The 21,313-nt window shown below is 40.5% G+C and overlaps 1 protein-coding gene across 16 annotated transcripts in view; it reads left to right on the top strand.

Moving 5' to 3' along the window:
* ENOX1 (ecto-NOX disulfide-thiol exchanger 1) overlaps positions 1-21,313 on the top strand; it is a 352,618-nt gene that overhangs the window by 323,689 nt on the left and 7,616 nt on the right. For all 16 annotated transcript variants that reach the window (XM_086881222.1, XM_086881220.1, XM_086881228.1 and 13 more), the window contains 2 exons: positions 1,709-1,816; positions 6,300-6,356. In XM_086881222.1, the coding sequence (XP_086737348.1) occupies positions 1,709-1,816; positions 6,300-6,356 (165 nt within the window). The remainder of the gene's footprint in view (positions 1-1,708; positions 1,817-6,299; positions 6,357-21,313) is intronic.

Here is a 21,313-nt window from a genome sequence, read left to right as displayed (position 1 = left end):
GAACTATTCTAGGTGAACCTTAAAGGTATTTTATAACATGAGTTTACATGGGGTGACTGGATGGTCCCTTCTGCATGTACCCTGAACCTGCATAGGTGTCAGCGTGTGACCTATGGCAGTGTACATAAATCCAGTGAATCTTCTGAAAATGTGGGAAGTAGTACCCAACAGGCAAGGTTAACATGTCCCTGTCTGAGAAATGGCAAAGTAGACTTTCCCACAAAAAAGTTGGTTGGGTGTGAGCCTCGGTGGAAGAGACCTATTTATTTCATGGAAAAATCTTGAGATTCAAAATGATCTTGTGCTGTGCTACAGTGAAAACACTTATCAGAATGTCTCTTGAAGGCTCCCAGGGAACAGTCCAGGCGGCATGATCCATCAAAAAGCTAACCAACTCAGCTGGACTGTAGAGTGTGTGAGATATAATCAGACATATACCCACGTGTATTTTTACTTCAGTGGCTGAATTAATCCATCATACTGATGTTCACTTACAACAGAAATACACTACCAATAACTCCACCAGTCCCTGAAATGTCATCTGTTTCCAAGTCACTCTGAAAACAATGCTGACACCATGTCCTTTGATTCCTGGGACTTCCAGTGCAGTGGAACAAGGCTAAGACTTTTTCTAAGTCTGCTGTCTGTAACTTACCAAGAGGCTGAACACCTGCAACATCAGTTTGAGTCAGCCACCAGCCCTAAGCACAACCATAAACTAAGCTTTAGATGTAGGTACATGGCTAAATCAGTAATGCATGTTAGTAAAGCAATTAGTAGTTCAATTAGTCCTTTAAATGGAGTGTGCTTACAAGCAATATGTTGCCCCAGAAAATCATGGTTTCCTTTCTTATTCACTAAGAGAAAGCACATTAACTCTTTTCTTAACCTGTTTGTCTGCTCCTGCTCTTCATCAGTGTCTAACATGCTTCACATCAATACAAAAGCATATAACTATTTCAGAATTAATTAAATCTACTGACCTGCTCTTGGCAGTCACAATAAATCTATGCAGAATCTAAAGCTAGCCAAGACCAGGGGACTTGGGCTTTCAAATATGCTCCTTCATCCTAGAATTCTCTTCATAAAAATAGATTTTGGTCATAGCTTTTTGTTTTGACAGTAGATCAGCAGTCTTCCTGGCTGATATATTGATTGTAGGGCATCAGTCTTCCTGATCTAATGAAATATTGCAGCACAAGACAAAAAAAAATAAAAAAATAAAAAAGGAAGGCCTTTGTCTTCTTGGCAAGTCAGTCTGAAAGCTTTCCAGAATATTGCTTTGCATAGAATGAAAATGGCTGTGGGCCAATGACTAATTATATTAAAAGACTGTGCTTTTAAATTATTTATGTACCATAGTGTTTACCCCAGTATTATTAAAACCACCACATATACGTCTACAAATAAGATTTTGGTTCAGATGGATGTGACAGTCACTCTGTGGGTGACATATTATACCAGGATTTTCTGCTTTAATGTAACAAATAGCTTAATGCACATTAGCAGATGCATTACTTGTGGTGCACTGCCGCAGACGGAGATGCAGATGAAAATAATTTACCTCTGGTCCATTTAGACACAGCAGATTATGCAACAATCTAAATGGAGGAGCAGACTGCAAAATATTGTTTGAAATGAGTATTTGTCAAACTGGGGGTTTTAAACTGCTTTGGAGGCTAACCAGAAACTTCTTTTGTTTGTGCAGCAATTGCTGAGCATACAGGAAGAATTAAATAACAAAAAATCTGAACTGGAGCAAGCAAAGGAGGAGCAAACACACACACAAGCGATGCTTAAAGTCCTTCAGGAACAGGTGAGTGATTTTGGCAGGAGAAAAATGCTGGCTTAAGCATGCTAAGGGGAAGGAAGGCAAAACCATTAGCTCTGAAAGTCTCGTGGCTTCACCTCCAAAATCCATAGGAGTCTGACCACAGGATATGCCGTGAGCAAGACCTAACCTTATGTGGCCTGTCTGCCTGCTCTGATTAGCCTAACAGAGTTTGAGAGAACAGAGTGAAAAGGGATCCTTACTTTATACTATCCAATACTGGATTTCATGTCTTGAGTAGTGTTTCCTCTTATGTATCCTACATGGATATCAGTGCTAAGTGTTTTCGCTCTGAATAAAAAAAAATGTTGGGGGAGTTAAATATAACTAAGACAAAACAGCTCTTTCTTTTAAGATTAGTATTCAAAAAAAAACCATTTTGGCATCTCCTGTGTAATTTACATGAGTATTAATATATAAAAAACTTACAGTGGCATTATCATAATGGCATTAAAAAAGTAGTTATCAATGCACTTATTTAGGCAGTGAAAATCAAATCTCTGTAAATCTTATTATCCTACCTTCTTTGATACTAAGGTGTACTATAACATAGAGAAATATATTTGATAGTATTGTTTTATAGGGATGGTAAGATGGATAGCTACACAGCAAAAAGCAAGTCTGGACCTAAATCTGTAAATTTAGAGAAGAAACAGTGCATTGTGTGCAAGTACAGTGTGCAAAAGCATGTATTTTATGTGTAGACTGTCTGGCTTGGACACACTGAAATTGAAAATCCCCGCCTGTGCTGCACAGGCACAGTGTCTGCTTTGGGACCTTCTTTTAACCCTTTCTATATAAACTTTCAGCTAATATGTTTAATGTCTCGGTTAAGTATTTACAATTTAAGGTCTTGAATTGCTCAGGTAACAGAGATTTAAAATGCTGATGACTCTTATGTTCAAGATTTTTCATCATGTGTGTCTGAATACATCCGCACACAGATGTATACATTTAATGCACACATAGGAAAAGTAAGTTATGTTTATTTCAGATTTTTTTAATGTTCATTATGAAAGCTGGGACATTGTTCCACATTTAACATTTATCTTTGAACATATCTGATGACAAATATATTCTACAAACTAACAATTTAGATTCTGGAAGCTTTTATGTTCAGATACATGGTCTTAGGACTTATGGTCACAGAGATAACCTAAATGAAAGCTGAGGCAAGACTGTAATACAGAAAATGCCATGAGGAAGAGTGGATTTGGTAATGACAGAATCTTTATAAACACAGATTCTACCAGGTCTCTTGAGTTAATTGCATCTCATTTCCATTTTCACATGGCTTTGAAGGTATAGCATTATAAAGTTCTTTAAAAAAAGAAAAAAAGAAAACCAGAAATTGCATGAAGTTATTTTATATCTTTGTAGCAATTATATGCTGCAAAAACATATAGGAAGATCTTGCAGTGTGAGGCTCAGTAGGGACCACCAGGGCAGACCTCTGAATCTCTGCAGACTCTTTGTAATTGCGAATCAAATGTGCACTCATGCTAGGCAGACAGGCAAAACAGTAGCTGGAAGAAAGGCAGGATGGATCTGCATTTCTCTTGAGAATTAGCTCTGAAACACGCCTAAGGCCAAGACTGTAAGTAGCCAGAATTCCTGAAGAGTGCTAGGCAGCCATTGTGCTCCTCCAAGAACCCTGAATGAGTTCCAAAAGTTTCCAGAACAGCAGAAGCCCTAGCAATAATGACCCCCTCTTGCCAAGACTCACAGCTTTCCTTTACAAACACCACAGCTTATCTGTATGTTTTATTCACAATGGGTATTGAAAATCATCCAGCCGAGCCAAGTAAATAGAGCATTTCTTTCAAAAATAAATAGCACAGAACTCCTGCCTTGACTTTATGGCTTGGTTTTGTGATAGGCTTGCTGAAAACTGCCTTTTCATCCCAAGCTGGCAAAGGGATCCTGTCCTGCCTCTCTCAGGGCGTGTTTGCACGGGGAGGTGCAGCTCTCTCTGAGCATGGCTGCTCCATGCACCCATCTGGCCACATCCAGGCTGGGATGTCCTGCTGGGAGAAGCCTGCTTGCTGGTGAACCATATTACAATGCTGTAGCCAAAAGGCTTCTGAATGACACCCAGCACGTGGCCATCAGCTCTGGCTGGCTGTGGGATTCACGCCCGCTGATTTGAGTCAGGCCTACCCCACCACAGCATTTGATTTATCAGATACTTCTGATTCCTCACCCCTTCTTCCAGGCAGGCTCCTGGTTATCGCTGCCACTAGGTCTGTGTGTTGCCTCAGCACACTCTCCACTGCTAACATCACACTCGCCCCTGACTTGCCCTGCAGTCAGGCTAGGGGCCGAGGCAAATCCTGTTTTTCCAATATTGTATGTTTTTCTGAGCTTCCTATTCCAACATTTCCCCATTTAACATATGAGAGAAAAATACAATTTAAATAATAATTTAGAAAAAAAAAATGGGAAAAAAAGGCCTTTAACCTTTAAACTTCAGTCCTTTTACCTGTGTGAATACAGCTGTGCACTTTCTACCCTTAAGTTTTCCGGCATTATCTCCACTGGTTCACCTTCACCTCCTCCTGCAGAGCTTGGCATGGATGCAGGCACCCTCTTGCCTGAGCCCTAGCATCCTTTTCAGACCACGGTGTGTAATAAAAAAGATGGAGAGGTTCAAGCATCCTCTCTTCTGGGAAAGGCAAAGCGTAAGCAATTAACAGCATTTCTTGAGCACTCAGGACACTTGCATCAGCATGGAGAGCAGTTTTACAAAACTGAGCATGCTTCCCCGACCTCATATTCAGAGGAGAAACTCAGCTGAACCTAATAGAACTGCTCATGTTGGATGAATTTCTTCAACAAAGAATTGGCAGAATCAGGAAACAGCTCTTTAGGTCACACTGTGATGCATAAATACCTCATTCTGGTGCTTGGCTGGAAGTAGCCATCACAGCTCATTCCTACCAGCTATCCTCACCGTGAGGTGGTTTCACAGGACGGTTATTTTTTCAGAGCAGGGAAAACAGGTAGCATTCATTGGAAATGCACCACCCTGCTGTCAGTATAAATTGCAGACTTCTTGAGGCTTTTGAAAGATGAGCTTCAGTGAATTGGACCCGGAGAACTGATGATTTTGCAGTCCCCAGATATCGTTTGTACTACTTTATCAGGAAGTGTTGCCCTCTTCCCTCTCCATCAGGGCTGGTTTAGTGGCTTGAGCAGCAGTTCCTGAATTGGTGCAGTTCACAGCCCTGCATAATAAGGTACAAACAGACCATGGCCTGCTTACCTTAATTGTCAGATTGGAAACTGAACAGCTGGGAGCTGAATCACACTCAGTTCAGCTGCTGTTGCCACCTAGCAAAAATATGATGAGGGTAACCAACCCCACCTAGGATGGGTAGTCCACCAACACTTCTGAGTCAGATACTGATCAATACATATTAGTGTTCCATTTCATCAGGATTTTAGGACTGTTGCAACAGCTGTAGAATCAACAGTGACATCAAACTCAGCTTCTTTGGCAAACAAGGAATTCAGAGGAAAGTTGTGTTTATTGTTCCCCATCCCTCCCCTCTCTCTCCATCCCCCTCCTCCATATGATATCTATTGTGAATTAAATTACAGTAAAAGTATGACTCTTCAGAGCTTAACCTAAAGAGCAAATGATTCTGTAAGTTTCATTTAAGTGTAAAAACCTCCATGGCTCCTAGTCTCAGGACAGCGGCGGTGTCTCCTCTTTGCTCTGTTTGCTCAGTCACAGGATGAATGGCAGCATATTTCACTGTGGTTCAAGATGTGAGCTAGGACTTCTCTTAAATCTCCTGAGAGTGATCTTTACAATTCCCAATGTAATCCTGGATTTTTCCCTAAAAGCTAATTCAGGAGGGAAAAAAGAGTTTTTGTTCAGGTCATATATTTGCAATGTCTCCTCAGTCCTTCCTGCCACTGGTTAAAATAAGGGTCTGTTCTTTACTTCCCCTGCCTTTCCATCATCCCCAGGAGCCATGTCAGGTACGATGTCAGGAAGACAATGTATAGTAGCACTTCGGCATCTTACCTCAAAATATATCATTCAAAAGTAATCACTGGCAAAACACTATTTAGCTAGTGGCGACTTGCATATATTGTAAGGTTTAAATTAATAGCAACAACAATGGGAAATTAAATTGTTTATTATTCTTGAGGGAGAAATCTATGCACCTTTTATGCCTTGAAACTACTTTCTAATCTTATTATTTAAAAAATAATGACTCAGTCCCGTTATTTATCTTTTTTTTTTTTTTTTTGCCAACCTATCAAGCCTTAAGTATGTTGGTTTCAAAATGGTTTGAGCAAAAACTCATTAGAATTATATGCTCCATCTGTTTTTCTCATTGGAAGCTTTATAAAATGCTCCTTCAAATAAATCAAAGATAACTGTGTGAAATACTGAAGTAATGTGCTTGTTTTGTTCTGTTTTGTTGTTGTTTTTTTTTTTTACTCTTTGCAGTTAAAAAGTGCCAAGGAATTAGCAGAAATCAATGGGCATGATGAATCTCAAGCAAATGTAGGTACATTTGTCTATGTATAGATTTAGTACATGTATGTGTATGGTCTCAAATTTACTATGTATGTCTTAAAGCTGATAGAATGGCTGAATGATTTGCACATCAGGTTTGAAGTGTCTGGGTTTTTTTCTTGAAGCCACAGGTTCAAATCCCAGCGAACTCCATTCGAGGTAGATAAATTGGGTTCCATGCAATTTACTTTGTAGGATTTATTTGGATGAGACTTTAACAACCAGTGTCCTACTTGCTCTATGTGGGTGTTAAAGATACCATGGAAACGACTGCAAAAGAAATGCTTTTCCTTAGTGTCCTGTCCAGGATTATTCAAGCTACAAAGTTATATCATTTGTCTCTGTGGCTGCCACCTTGCAGCTGGGCCATATTTCAGTTCTGAGTGAAGTGAAGTATATGTGTAAAATTTTGAAAGTTAATTTTCACAAGAGGACTAAATTAATTCATTGAATCATTATTTTGTCCAAAAACATTAAAGGACTCTTAAGGTTGTGTTTTTTAAAGCCTGCTGCCAAAAAAAAAAATAAAAATTGCTTCTGTTATTCCCTTCATGATTGCCATCAAAACAGCAATTTCCATGAGGGAGGAAGAGAAAAAAAATAGTAAAGTTTCCTGCTATGTTTGTCATCTGAACCGTGCAGTCTTGTGCTTTGTCAAAAACATATGAATATTAAAATCGATTATATGCGATGTCTTCCTGCTGGCCAAGTGAACTAGCAACAGTTTAAACACTAGTATATTTTATCACCTATTTTAGTCCATGTGTTGTCTAATGGCTCAGTCAGGAAAGCAGTTTTATTTCAAACCTGAATGGAAGGCTCAAATTTTGTGAACTGCATTTTTGATAAGGAAATGTTGTCCTCGTTTTTTTAATCCTTTCCTAAATCTCATTCATTGTGATTCGTTTCCGCAGTGAAGTCGATAGAGCCTCGTAGCTCTCAGCATTTGGACAGGAGACATTCAATATTGTCTGATAGCTCCAACAAATCTGCAGCTGCAGTCTGTCTGCACAGCATCCCATTGTCCCTTTGAAAGATTCTGTTTGCAAACCAAAAATACATTAATCCAACGATGATCTTGAAATATTCACATATACTAGCTAAAAACTGTTCGTTGTCCAACCGCTGGTTGCAGGTTCCCCAAAGGAAATCCTAGAGGAATATCTACATGTAAGTCTTAGAAACTCTCTAAAAGAACTTGCTTCCTCACCAAAAATATAGATGAAATTACATTTTGCAGTACTGAAATGTTTTAAAGGGAAATTACCCGAAAGCTTCAAGTTGTACCATTTCAGCTTATATGTGACTGGATAAACAGAAGTGCTCAAAAGTTTTATATTTATATAATATAAAGAAATATTGAAATAGCATTAAAAGGAAACATTTCACTTTTGTAAAGAGACTGTTTCAGTACATCATTCCCAGATATCTAAAACAAAATATTTCAGAATCTTTGGATAATAGTAAATTTTTCAAAACATAATATTTTGATCCAGTTTGTAATTGTACAAGTTCCTCAAATGCCTGAATTTTCCATAGGATAGAAACTCTATTTTCTGCCCCTCTTTTCCATGAGCTCTTCCCTAGCTGGTCTCACAGCAATGTATGACTTTTAAGAAAAGAAGTCGATACCTAGATTAATGGCAAAGAAGGAAACCAGATAGTTACAATTATTGAGTCACAGTCGCAGCCATGTATTCAACAATAATACCACCATGAAATCAGAGAAAGCACAGCAGTACAAATGGAAATAGAGAAATAGAGGGAAAGAACTGATGTTAAAACATTTGCTACGATAATGAACTTTGTAAAATGAAAGCTGAAGTGCCTTTTAAACAATTGTCATTTATATCAAATATGTAGCACTCAGGTGTTGTGCCTCGCAGGTTGTCTCCACATATATTCTCAGCAGACTCAATGGGTTTTGCCCCTGGCCACTGCAAATCAGGGATGATCAAAGAGAAGAAGGCCTGGTGGCTCCTGCGTGGTTCTTAGTGAACTGTGATGCATATAATTGGATTAGGACATATTTGTTACAGATGACAGGTTGAATTCAGCAAATGAAATACCTCTACATGCCGAGCAATAGTGGGAGGTGTTGGTAAGGAAAAATGGCAACGTATGCCTGTACACTGAACACACAGTCTTATCTTCACTCTGTGGCATATTTAGATTACTTACTCTGCAGAAAATGAGGCTCCTAGAAAGGACAGAAGAAACTTTAGGCACAGTGCATACACATCAAGAAAGCCCATACTGTAACCTTAAAGATTACTTTCTTCTCTCAGGATTTCTCCCACAGGCACTAGACTGCATCATCTTTTACATTAGAAAATGGCGTTAATTAAAAAAAAAAAGTGGAAATATTTTTCTCAGCAAAAGCAGATACAGATGAAAATGTATACTTAGACCAATCCTGGTCTTCTACATGCTCATTATGTGAGACCATCATCCTGACCATCCTGAAAGGGAGACAAGGATCTGGACACCTTTGGAAAAAGAAAAACCTCCCTCCTGAATTAATTTATAGATGCCCAACCTACAAACTGACATTCATTTTTTTTCTCTTGTTTTTGCAGAAAAATTAATTAAGTTGACTAACAGGCTGCAGCAATTGCAATGTCACATTCCCTGCATGTCAGTTCATGCACAAATCTGCTGGGGTGGGGTAGACCAAAATTTTAGTGCACTGCCAGTACATCTGTTATTTCCAGAAAGCAAAACCATCTTACAAGGTTCTTTACAGAGTCATAAGGGTGTTTCATGAGTGATTTGCTAGGTACATGCAGTAATATTTGTTATGGCTGTTGACATTTCCCAGCTATACTCTGTGTCAGGAAAGGCCAAATGTCGGGCTCAGGCAGTACACAAAGCCTGAGATTCTGGTCTGGTGTTAACAGAGACTTCAACAGCCAGCACTGCCAGAGGTGCTGTCACTGAGTGCTTATTTCCATCAGTCCTGTGCTTTGGAAGAGATCAGTCCCTGCTTCTAATCTGACCCCCTTTTCATTTCCTCTTCATTGCTGCATAAAATGGTATTTCATTCACTTCTCTGTCTTAACTGAAGTGAAAATAATGACCACTGGACAATTATGATTGCATAATTTGAGATATAATCCTCTTCAAGGATGTTCACAGACTCCTGGGACCTGAATACTCCCAACATGAAAAAAATAATCATGCTTGGGAGCTGTGCTCGAGTAGAGACCACTTTGCAAATGGAAAATGCTAATCACATGTTTTGTGGCTAACTCTACAAAGACAATTTATTCTTCTACTCTTTCTATAAGTTCAGTGGCTTTCTGTGAAGCCCCTGGTATATAAAGTAATTCTGTGTTTTGATCAAAGATCTCCTTTTGCTCACTGCTGAATTCAGTATAGATATGGCACTGCATGCAAATACAGTGAATATGTGGCCTGGTTTGGGGTCAGAAAGTTAACATCCATGGTATCCCTCTACTGTAAGTGGAGAAAGGAAAGTTTGTGGTTTTTTTTATACAAGTCTCATTTTAGAATTACTCGGTGATCTTCCAGGAGTTTGTTTCTCTCCCTTGTAAGCTATCTGCCTTCCTTAGATGGCTGCTGTGAATAACTCCTACCCTTTATAAAAGTGCTGTAAAATTCTAATCAAGAGTATCAGTTTGCCACATTCATACCAAAGCAAGACATGAATAATGGCCACGGAAGCATTTTGAATGCTGATTGCAATTTCATGGCAAAGTCCTGACATTGTTGAAGTCACTAAATAAATTCCCATCAGGTTAAAAAGTCAGAATTTTGCCAAAAGACTTCTAGGGTTACCTCATTATCACCAAAACATAATAAAATGAAATGAATATATTTCAGAGAGTGAAACTGATTTTACCACAAGGAGGGTTTTTGATCAGCTTTTTGTTCTGTTTGAGTTTTGTTGTTTGAACAAAGTACTGACTTTGACCGCATTTGTCTGTCTGCCTTCAGTTAGCATCTCCCGCGGCTTGGACACAATGTTCCCAGGTTTTTCTCCAGACACAAAATCAATAATATTAAGCAGGGATGCATTTTTCCATTTGAATGCTTGAAGCTGTTGTCAGAGCATTTCTTGAGTTCAACTTAAGCATCTTACATTTAATGTTGATTCTTCCTTTAATTTTTGTCTTTTGTATTTGATTTTGAAGCAGTTTCCAGATGATCCTTGACTCTAAGGAAGGGTGATACATCACTGCATTGCTTACTTTATATTACACTGAAAGTGATGATATTCCTAACTACACCCTAGATTTCTCTTTTCATGGAGTAGGTTAATCGCTGATGATCTTCATCAAAGGAAAAATGGTTAAGTAAGGCTTCCTATTGCAACAAGTCAGGCAAAGATTAAAAAAATCAAACTCATCAGAGTTCACTCTTTGTGCTTCACTATATAAAGCTTTAATTTAGGCATCCAAAGGTGCCTGCTGTGAAAGTTTCAGTGTGTGTGTTAGTACACACATGCCATTTGATGTGGCAGCATCACATTGAGCCAGGTGACATGGAAAGGGTCCTGAACACAGGGAGAGGAGTAGGAGCTAGAAGAGTGCAAAATCATCCCAGTAGTTTGGGAGTGTGGGACAGAAGCTGATCATCTTTGGTGATGAAGATCCCAAGTGATTGCTGATTCTTCTGCTTCACTTCCTTGTCCATGCAACAGTCATTTCCTGGTAATCCCACTCTTCAAAAGGCTTGCTCTTTCCAGAACAGCACAGGCTTGCAATAAAAAATGTTCAATATGGCTTATATAAGAGCAATTTGAGTCTAAAATTACAGGCCAGAAAACCCCAGTGCAGGCCTTGCACATGTCAGGAATTGTGTGTTTCTCTCCTGTCTGAGCCTCCCAGGTTTGTAAACTGTGAACCTCTGCCTCAGCAAACTGATGTTAGTCACTGAGTACCTTCCTTGGGCTCCCCTCAATGAAGTCGTCTGGCCTTGCAGCAGGCATTTCTGGAGCACATGGGTGTGATTGGGCACTGCAGAAACTGAGGCCATGACACCTGAGTGCTTCAGAGGATAAGGAAAAGGTCCTGGCAGCCCTTGCCAGCAGCTGGGGTTTGTCTCTCTGCCCTGCCTGAGAAGGAAAGAGCATGGAGTATGGTTACCCTCCAGCCCCTTTTGTTGTAACTGCTCCCTTCTGCAGGTGTATAAAGAGAGTGGGCAGGAATAATGGAGAGTGCAGGGATGAGGACAGGTCCTTGAGAAGATTGAAGTGGGGTTTGGTTTCTCATCATGGGTGTGTCATTAGGAGAAGGTGCAAGGACCCTTACCCTGATAGGATTGGAGCAGTCTCAGGGGCTTTTGAGAGACACTTTCACTGTCTGTATTCAGGTTCTTCTGTCCTGGTGGGGCCAGTGCCAGGGCGTGAGGAGTGGCTGTGCCTCTTTTCTACTCCCTACCTTTTCCATTCCAGACATTTATTTGTAGCCCTTCCATCACTAATTTCTTCTCATTTCCTCATTTTAAGGCACGTGAAGCATGATAGATTCAAGCAGCTCTGACCGTTCACAGATCAGCAGCTTTCCTACTTCCTGCGACAGGCATGAGGAATGACCGCCTCCTGAATTCAATACCACGAGGCCTGAAAAGTAGCAGAAGTTTAACAGCCTGTTTAGGATATTATCAAAGAGCCCACTCAGCCTCTAGAAGTTCTTTTACAGTGGTAGATTAAATCTCCCCAAGTTCCCCCCTTTGCCACCCCAGCCCTGGTTTGCCTTTACAGAAGACAGCAAGAGTTTCATTAGCATGGTCTCTGCTGGCTAAATCAGAGTCTCTATGAGATTCCAGCTATGATTGAACCCTACAGGGACCAAACAGGGAGCAGACCAAGGTATATTCTGACACAGAATGTGCTGCCTGAAGTGGATCTGGGCTGTAGAAATAACCCCTTTTTTAATGTGCAGCAAGAAATCACACCACTTCCCTTGTCCCTAATTAAGAGTGTCAGAGTGACTTGGCTTTTGATTGCAGTGAATTCTGATCATCCGAGGGAGGAGAAAGAGAACTCTGAGACACAATGATAAAACCCATTCACCACCCACTCAGCAAATCACAAAAGTTTTTTTTACTTTAAATTTCATATGAGCTCCACAGGGAGACAGATCTTCAATGCTCAGAGCTACCTGACATTTTAATAATATCTGATCATTATGTGGAGCCTTTCATCCCAAAGCATTTTCCCCGAGTATTTATACTGCACACGTATACAGGAGTCATCCTGTCATTTCTAGTGAGGAATAACTTTCAGCCTTATACATATGCAGCTGTGTGCTTAACCCACACAGTGTGCAAGGCAGATTGGCTTGTCAGAGCACTCAGGCTCCCCCGCAACCACCTGAAGGATGATGGGCCACCTCTGCTTCAGCCACAAGCCTTCTACTGCACTCCTGGGGGTTGTACACCACGCTCACGTGCCTTCCAACTGGCTTTCACAGAATAGAAAAAAGTGACAGAAGTGAGAAAGGGACTTCAGTATTCTTAAGAGCCACTCTTCATAGAATGGTTTTCATTTTAAAGGGCTTTAAAGATCATCTAGTGCAATCCCCTGCCACAGGCAGAGACAGCTTTCACTTGACTAGATTGATCAAAGTCCCATCCATCCTGGCCTGGAACACTTCCAAGGATGAGACATCCACAACTTCTCTGGGCAAACTATGCCAGTGTCTCACCACCCTCACGGTAAAGAATTTCTTCCTTGAATCTGATCTAAACCTGCTCTGTCAGTATAAAGCCATTTCTACTTGTCCTGTTCCAGCATGGCCTTGTAAAAAGTCCCTCTCCACCTCTCTTGCAGCCCCCTTTAGGTACGTCAAGATACTCCAAGGTCTCTCCTTAGAACCTTCTCTTCTCCAGGCTGAACAACCACAGCTGTCCTGTCTTCACAGGAGAGTTGCTCCAGCCCTCTTATCATCTTCATGTCCCTTCTCTGGCATTGCTCCAACAGGTTCATGACCTTCCTATGTTGGGAGCCCCAGAGCTGGATCCAGCACCACAGGTAGGGTCTCACCCTAGAGCAGAGCAGAGCAGAGCAGAGCAGAGCAGAGCAGAGCAGAGCAGAGCAGAGGGGCAGAATCCCCTCCCTCACCCTGCTGGATAATCTTTTGATGCTGCCCAGGATACAATTGCCTTACTGGGATGCAAGCTCACCTTGCTGGGTCATGTTGAGCTTTTCATCAAACAATATTCCCAATCACTCTAAGGAACATCAGAAAGAGTTTGTCATCCTGATCAAGACCCACTTCAAAGGAACAAAAATTCCAAAGTGTTTAAGTACTTTTTGGCATATTCAGATGTGGAGATTCCTAAAGTTAATATCTTTCAAATACAAAACCATGAAGAAAGCCATTCACTCTCATAAGACATTTAAGGTTAGTTTTCCCTGCCTGTTACTTTTTATTTCAACCAAGTCATTTTAAAAACTTCTACAAGTCTCAGAAGGGAAGCTAACAGCATTTGTTTTACTCTCTTAACTTTTCTTTTGAAAAGATTGCAAGAGCAATATTTGTGCTAAAGATCATTTCAAAGGGTTTTCAAAAATTCTCAATCTCAAGTAAACATGAAGTACCTCCTCCTACGATAACTTCAGCAGAGCTGGTGGGCAAGTGATGCTTTCATTCAGCCAGCCATTGGTTTTCTGCAATTCCCTAAAACAAAATGTGCAAAATGACAATTACCTTTTATCTTGCAAAGCAACCACCTTCACATCACATAAAACATCTGTGTTAAGTCACCAGGAACCTACACATAAATCCAGCTTTAGAAAATGAAGCAACCTGATCATACTTTTGAAAATGAGCATGAAGTAACTTTCCTATTAGTCTTCCATATTTTGCGTATGTACATTCCCATAAAATAAATGTGCTTGAATACAATGAAAAAATATGAAGAGATAGTTTCAATGAGAAAAGCATTTTCAGATTATTGCTACTTGCCTAAAACTCAGCAGGTGAAAGTTACAATAGTAAAAGCTTTATAATGAAAAAGTTGAAAGCATCTCTCTGGCAAATGGATCAGAAAAATAGAATGTCAAGAGCACCATAATACAATTAATCTTCGCTCCTGAAAATGCTTCTATTATGTAGTATAAATCAGATAAACAAACCTTAGATCCTTCCATTTGAAGTTTTTCATTCGCAAGGTCTTACATTCACAGTTCTAATTTGCCTACATTGCTGTTAGCATAATTTTAATGCCAGATAATTTTTCAAGTTTTCAACAGTTTATTTGTTAAAACCAGTGCACTCTTAAATTTACAATAACAGTAAATACTATATTAGTGAATTTTAAAGTAAATTTCTATATGAGTGTCCTTTAAAAGTAATTGCAGTGTGCTGTTTCTGACAAAACCAACACTGGCTTCTTGCATAGAAAAAATAATTTACCAAGTTTAGGCTTGATTTGAATGAAAAAATGAAACCTGGTGTCTATAATTTCTAATGATAGATCAGTCATATCCACCAGCAGTGAATGGCAAATATGTCCTTCTGCATCAGTAGGTAGGTAGTAGAAGGAGGAGGATAAGACCCTAGTAAAAAAAACAAAAACACTGAAAAGCAAAGGCTTTTTTAAAGGAATTTTTGACCTGGTGCTCACTCTAACAGTGGCACTAGCTACTTGTGAGAGCCCTAGGTTTGGGCAGATGGTTGGATGCCTCATTCCTTGCCTTATTTTTTTCATATGTGATGCACCACTGCAAATTTTTACTGTAAACTGAGTTATCCCAATACAAATAGAAAAGCCAAGAAACCTCTCTGCATATAGACAGTGTGTCACAAGGCCATTTAAATTAGTGCTAGCCACTTTTCTAAAATCAGTTCTTATGCTGTAAGGAGTCAGGACCATGTAAAAGATAAGCTTTCTAGGAAGGAAGTAGTTAATACACCGACACAAGATAATTCATTTGAAGCAACAAAAGAATGATATTAATCAAAATTATGAGCAATTTTCTAGTCAGAGTATTTTTAGAGGAGTAGTCAGCAGAGAGTCAGAAACAGTCACTGAAGATAACAGACTGAGAGAAGAGCTATGTAACACAAATGATGTTTATTTAAGTTAGGATAAGGTACTTTCCGAGTTCAGACACTCAACCAAATTTTCACACATCGCAACACCGTGTGTAGCCAATGAAGGGGAGCAAGTTCCATTAAAGAAAGAGACCTTTGGCCCAAACCATCTATTACTGGTTTTGGGAGATGCTGAATCCTACTGAATCCTGGCAGCCTGACATCCTCTGTTTCAGAAAGGTGGACTGATGTTCACTGTGTCATGTTCGGCCCCTGGGGCTGATACTTTCTTGTGACAGCCCTGGGAGGACCTGGGGCGGGGGACTCTCTTCTCTCTGATTAGGTTATCACATTTTCCCAGTCTGTAATGGTATTCCTTTGTGCTTACGGAAATAAAACATGAATCGCAAGTATCACAAGGATGGAGCAAGTGATGGTGGTTGGAAAATCCTTCCTGCCAGGGACAGAGGCACCCCTCTCTTGATAAGGGTGCAGCACTGGGATGTTGCTGAGAAACTCCTGAGCCATTGGATTGCTGCCTTTACAATGCACATCCACACACTCTGCCATTGCAGCTGATCCTGCTCTGAGCAGAAGGTTGGACTAGAGATCTCCCAAGGTCATCTGCCTGATTTTGTGATGCCCTGATCATCTGAGTCACAATCACTGCCTGTGAGTGTACTCATACGTTACCACATTTGCAAGGAAATTTGATTTAAGTTAAATTTAAATAAGCTTTTTCACTGTAGAATAGTTTGACTTGGACTGAATAATTTTGAATTCACTGTGGATAAGAACATAGACAAGGACAGTAGCTCATTCTCAGCTGACAACCATGCTAAGCTGTACAGTTGTCCTGTACCTCAACCTTGCATGTCCCCATAAATTTAAGATGCCTGACTTGATGTGCATTGAAAGTATTGCAAGACTTCCATTCACTTGATTGGTTATTGAATTATGCTCCACTCAGGTTAAAACTGGAAGATTGAATTTTCAGATGTAGTTCTGAAGTACATTTAAAGAACGACTAGCAAGGCGAACCCATCTATACCAGATTATAGGAGGTTCACAGATAAATGCAAATAAATTAAATACATTAGTTTCTTCATGCTGCAGACCAGTTTTGACCCAAGTTTGCAATCAAACCTGCCTGGTCCTCAATAAGCAACTTGGGCAAACTCACCTGAATTCCAAACCCAGTTCAGTATGCTCAGAGCAGACACATGTATGCCTTTCAATACCTTATAGGCTGGATTTGGTATCGCGTGCATGGCTCTTTCTTCTACCAGAATTTTAAAATTACCTTTTATTTTCAAGCTTATAGCATCTCTCTGGCCTGCTGTTAATAGCCTGCAAGATTTTTGCTTATGTTTCAGATATAGTTTTTTCTCCTCCTACTCATTTTCTCTCATAAATCCCCTGGCTGATGAGAAAGTGTGGTGTATCCCTTACATCTAACAACATTCAGCAGTTGCTCTGTTTTGCCTGCTGTGACAAACATCAAGTCTTTCCTTTTTCTGACACTGTTTTAATGCCTCAGACAATTGGCTTTGTACATGTAGTAAAAATGCAAACTTTTCCAGGGGCTGGTAAGTTTATGGGATTTTTACTGGGCCTGTCAGAAGACTCGATATTATTTTTACCCCCTCACCACACAATTCTTCAGAATTCCATAAACTACAACAAAGAAAATGAGGTCTTTGAAGACAGTACACAAGCAGTCATTGTTCCCCCTAGATTCAAAGATAATTATCAAATACCTAAATTACTCAGAGAGTGGAGGGAATATTTCATGTCTTTGAATGTCATTGCATCCTGGGCATGTGTCAGGTATCTTCAATGTCACAGTCATTAAATCCTATATTCTGCCTTTCAAAGGAGAGTCCTGAACAACAGATGGTATAGAACTGCACTCTGGCCAGGGGAATTTCCAGGTAGGGTAGCTGCTGTGCAAGCCCTCTTCAACTCTTGTTCAGTGTTTATGAACAATATCAAGTCCTCACTCCCCCCATTTTTAGTGATGCTAGCTAGTGTATATTTTCAGGCAAGAACAAATATTTTATATTGTCTGCTTTTTTTGCACTAGTTCAAGACTGACTTGAAGAGGATTAATGCTATCTAGATTGAGAAAGTTTTATTTAATATCTTACTTTTGCATAGGGGAAAAAATAAACCAAGAAGGGAGAGAAACACCCAAGTTATCCAGCCTAAATATCTGGAGTTTTCTTATCTGCTAGAGCCCTGGAGTGCAGAGCTAGCCTTTTGTTCTTAGAGGATCTGTGACTATCTTCTGTAGAATATCAGCACATCTCTTCTACTCTTCAGGAGCTCTGTGTCTTCCTCTAGCAAGTGCATTTCTCTCAGGAGTCACGCTGTGATTTGCTGTGTCTCCAGTGTTAGACCCACCTGCTCTCTGGACAATGAGACCAGGCAACTTTTGGTGCAATATATTTGCCCATGCCTCTTCCAAAAGAAGCCAAGATACTTGAGTGAATGATGAAAACCAAACTTCTCTCCCACCTTGCAGCCTTTATACATCCATGTGCAAAACTGCCATGTATGACTCGTCACACCTATCAGCTCTGTGTCAATGGTGGTGTCAGAGATCTGCTTGTGGAAATTAATAGTCCATGGGATAAATTTTTTATTTGCTGTCCTGTTTCATCCAGCAAGTTCTCATGAAAGTTTTCCAGAAAGTCTCTCTGCCTCTTTCTCCCTCCCTGGTTCAGGGAGCTGTGAATCAAAATGCTGGTCCCAAGGGATATCTGCAGAGCCACAGGGATTTCAATCCCATGAGGCAAACTCATGGCTTTTCATCATCTGCTGATGGATTAAAGTGTCATTTGTGAGAAAAAGCTCTAAGCTGGCAATGGTGAAAGCATCACACAGAATGGTTGCATTCATACTGAGCAGCTCTGCAGCTGTCGTCATCAAATTGGTCCTCCTCGGTTTCCAATACCTGACATAATTTGTGAATAATAAATAGGACCAGGTCCCTAATGATCTCCAGGTGTGATTTAACCTGGATTAAGCCTTTCACACACTATGTTTAGTTCTAGCAAGGTCATTTCATTTCTAATAAGTACCAGTTTGCACATGCTCAGCTCTGTTCTTGTCCTTTAATGCAGTAACTGACAGATGGTAGCAAAATATTCCTTTTATAATGAAACCTGCTGAAGGAGACTGCTTAGGGCCTCAGAAAATATAATTTGCCAAATAAAGAATGGTCTCCAGGAAAGAAAGGAAATACTGTAATGCAGTATATATTAAATAATTTTCCTCAGGCATCTGGTGATCAGTAGCTTTTTCTCATGTCAGAGAGGTGACCTAACTGTTTTTTTCCAATTATTTATTGGCTCATTCACCTTTGTACTCTCAAAAGTCTTGTTTCTGTGGGTTGACATAAGTAGTGCCTCTAAAAAAGTGTAAATTAACTGCATGAGGATTTGTTGTAAAGGCTTCATAGGTACCAGATTTATATCTGCAGTATGCTGTCAGATTCTTAAGGTTTTCACTTACGCTATAATTAGCCCAGTTTCTGGGTGAATTTCACACCCATTTTTTAGACCCAATTATGCCATTTCTCTTAAACCACTATTAATTCCTAGCAGCATTGCTACTGAATTCTGATTTACTTTATGTGACTATGCACACCCTGTATCTCATGGCCTGCACAAACTTCTTTTGGCAGCTGAATACATCAGGGTGATCTAATTTATTATCTTCTGTGAGGCAGGTAGCATTGGATGGCAGAAACCTCTCCTTTTAAAGCCTCCAAGAACCTGCAACTTTCTTCTAAAGCCTCTGGTTTTCTGAGTATCTATCTTTGCCACTCATTTCCTCAGGCTTCCCCATAAAAAAACTTTTACTCTTTTATCCTCTGTTCCAACATACAGCTAAGGAAGACTTGATGTGACTTCCTTTAGCATCCATTTACACTGTCCTATAAATCATATGAAATGTTCTGCAGAGGCTCAAATCTAGGCATTAAATGAGAATCCATCTGTTCATTGCTCCCAATGGGATTATAGTTTTTTTCTCTGCATCACTGCTTGACAAAACTTCTAATCCCACCTGAAACTGCCAGTGTGGTGTGTTTGGTGCCTGTTATATCAAATACACATCTCTCTGTTCCCACTTTCCCCTCTCAGGAGCTGCTGTTTTTAGACTACTTTTCTATCTCTGATGAAGTCAAAGTTACATCTTAACCTATACAAGCTTTGGTGGCATATGCTGCTCTGCTTTTCTGCTGCAGTATCACAAAATCTGTCATACAGCTCTGTTCTGATCTGTAACCCCCTTGTCATTACTGCCTTCTTGGAGAAAGTCAGGTAAACACCTTTTATTTCAGTTTCTTGCTTGGATTTCCTTTCACTGCTTTTGGATGTCATGGGCAGCAGTAGATCAGAATTTGCATTAGCCTTTGGCTCTGTCAGGAGGAGAATCAACAGTGCTGGACAATTTAGAGCATGCTGCTGCTCTAAAAGCTATAATGTGCCTTGTGTATTACAGCACTACAGGAGTGCTAGTGGCAAGGTGATGTAGCTGCTAGAGCACCCAGGAACACCATTATTTTAAGGGAGGATCACTGCCAACACCTGAACCTCAGACTCCCTAAGCTAAAATATACAACTGAAAAGTTATTTGGTCTCTACTAACGCAAAAGCCAGCAAAGGCTGACACATGCACAGCTACACATAGATCTGTGGCCAGCAGAAATGCCTCAGCTGGCCATTACAGCTGCAACAAACCCCGCATGACCCAGTGGACCTCACACCTCGTTTGGTGTGGTCCAGGGCCTGTCAGAGCCCCGTGTTGCTGGGGGCTGAGGATGCACATGTGTGTGTGTATGTCACTTATGTGCACATAGAGTTCCTTAGCTGACACTCAGCAGCTTCACTTCTTTGTGACATGAAGAAACACCTGACTCCATCTGAATGCATCTGAGCCATCAGGCACTGCCTGTCTGGCAGCTCCCCCTTGGAGCAGACCTATGAAGAGCACAGACTGTTTCATTGGGGGTTTTTGGGTTATGTTGTTTGTTTCTTTTTCAATTAAAAATGAGGAAGCATGTGACTCTTTTTACCAGCCCCTCAGACTGTGAAGCCTTTAGTCATCCATAAAGAAGCACATTTGACAAATTTTGGAGTTTATGTCTTTTTATAGCATGGATGATTCACACCTTCAGAAATGCCTCAGAGCAACTCAAGCCCAGTATCCCCTTTTATTGCCAAAAATATTTGCCAAAAATTTTGAAGCAAGGCACCACACCATGGGTTTGTCCAAAATGAGCCACAGCGTTACACCACATAGTACATATTTGCTTGCATTTAAGGCTGCCCAGTCCCACGCAACCTCCAGCAGCTTACCTTGACTCCCTCAAACAGAACAAGAGCACCATTCCTTCACAGTCCCACCTCACACCACCGTGTCTCCAGCGCCATGCTCTCTGCCTCCGAGGTTTCGCATGGAACTGCTGAGCATTTCGCAGAGCAGATGCAGCAGCGTGAGTCATTGCCACACCGAGGAACGAGTTACTGCACATTGGCTACTCCATGGAAACAGCCCATGGACACGCTTGGATATTGTGCAGTACATTCTGAGGCCACTTGCATGCCTTGGAAATAATTTATTCACATATACCCAGTCACACAACTGCCTGGGTACTTCTGATGGAGTATCTGCTATATGATCTCTTCAGATGAAATTTAGGTGGTTCAGGCCACCTGATTCCAGAAAAAAAGAGCTCCAGGTAGGAGCCTTGATTTTTTTGCCCTTCAGGTTGGTGCTCTTTCAGTCCTTAAAACAAGATAGTGTTATGCAAACCACCCGTTAGGAATGGTCTTCCTGAAATGTGCCAACCCCCCAAACCTGAGAATACCTGAGAATTGCTTGGGATGGGCCAATGCCAGGCCCTGGTTGAAGAGTGTAACAGGG

Source organism: Cyanistes caeruleus, chromosome 3, assembly GCF_971803275.1.
Source record: "Cyanistes caeruleus chromosome 3, bCyaCae1.hap1.1, whole genome shotgun sequence".
Taxonomy (NCBI): Eukaryota; Metazoa; Chordata; class Aves; order Passeriformes; family Paridae; genus Cyanistes; species Cyanistes caeruleus.
This window is presented reverse-complemented; position numbering and strand designations above follow the sequence as displayed.